Raw genomic sequence first — 321 nt, 5'->3', positions numbered from 1 at the left:
TCCTTCCCGGCCCTGGGCTGCTCGCAGGTGAGACTTCGGGGGGGGGGCGGAGCTCGAGGCGCACGCCGGGACGGACGCCGGGCTCGGGCCGCGGGGGGGGGGGCGCGCTCGGTCCCCGTCGTGGGCAGAGGGGGTGCGGCGCCCCGCGCCCCCCGCGCCCGGCCGCGCCGCCCCCCAATCCCTTCTTTTTCTCTCCGTGCAGATCAAGGCCCCCCCCTGCAGACGGACCCCATCGCTCCCAGCCCCAGCACGGCCACCCCCGTCCCCCCCACGCAGTGAGCCCCCCCACCCACCGCGGCTGAGGACCCCCGCCCCCGAAGG

General features: G+C 79.1%; 1 protein-coding gene across 1 annotated transcript in view; it reads left to right on the top strand.

The window, feature by feature from the left end:
• The window catches only part of SMARCC2 (SWI/SNF related, matrix associated, actin dependent regulator of chromatin subfamily c member 2), a gene marked incomplete at its 5' end in the record, with an annotated part of 5,913 nt that extends 5,611 nt beyond the window's left edge, over window positions 1–302 (top strand). The window contains one exon of the mRNA XM_042893968.1: window positions 203–302. Coding sequence (XP_042749902.1) covers window positions 203–302 — 100 coding nt within the window. The remainder of the gene's footprint in view (window positions 1–202) is intronic.
• Window positions 303–321: the final 19 nt, after the last annotated feature.

This window comes from Lagopus leucura, unplaced genomic scaffold (genome assembly GCF_019238085.1).
Source record: "Lagopus leucura isolate 7727_CA_CO unplaced genomic scaffold, USGS_WTPT01 34453-0_obj-0_obj, whole genome shotgun sequence".
Classification (NCBI taxonomy): Eukaryota; Metazoa; Chordata; class Aves; order Galliformes; family Phasianidae; genus Lagopus; species Lagopus leucura.
This window is presented reverse-complemented; position numbering and strand designations above follow the sequence as displayed.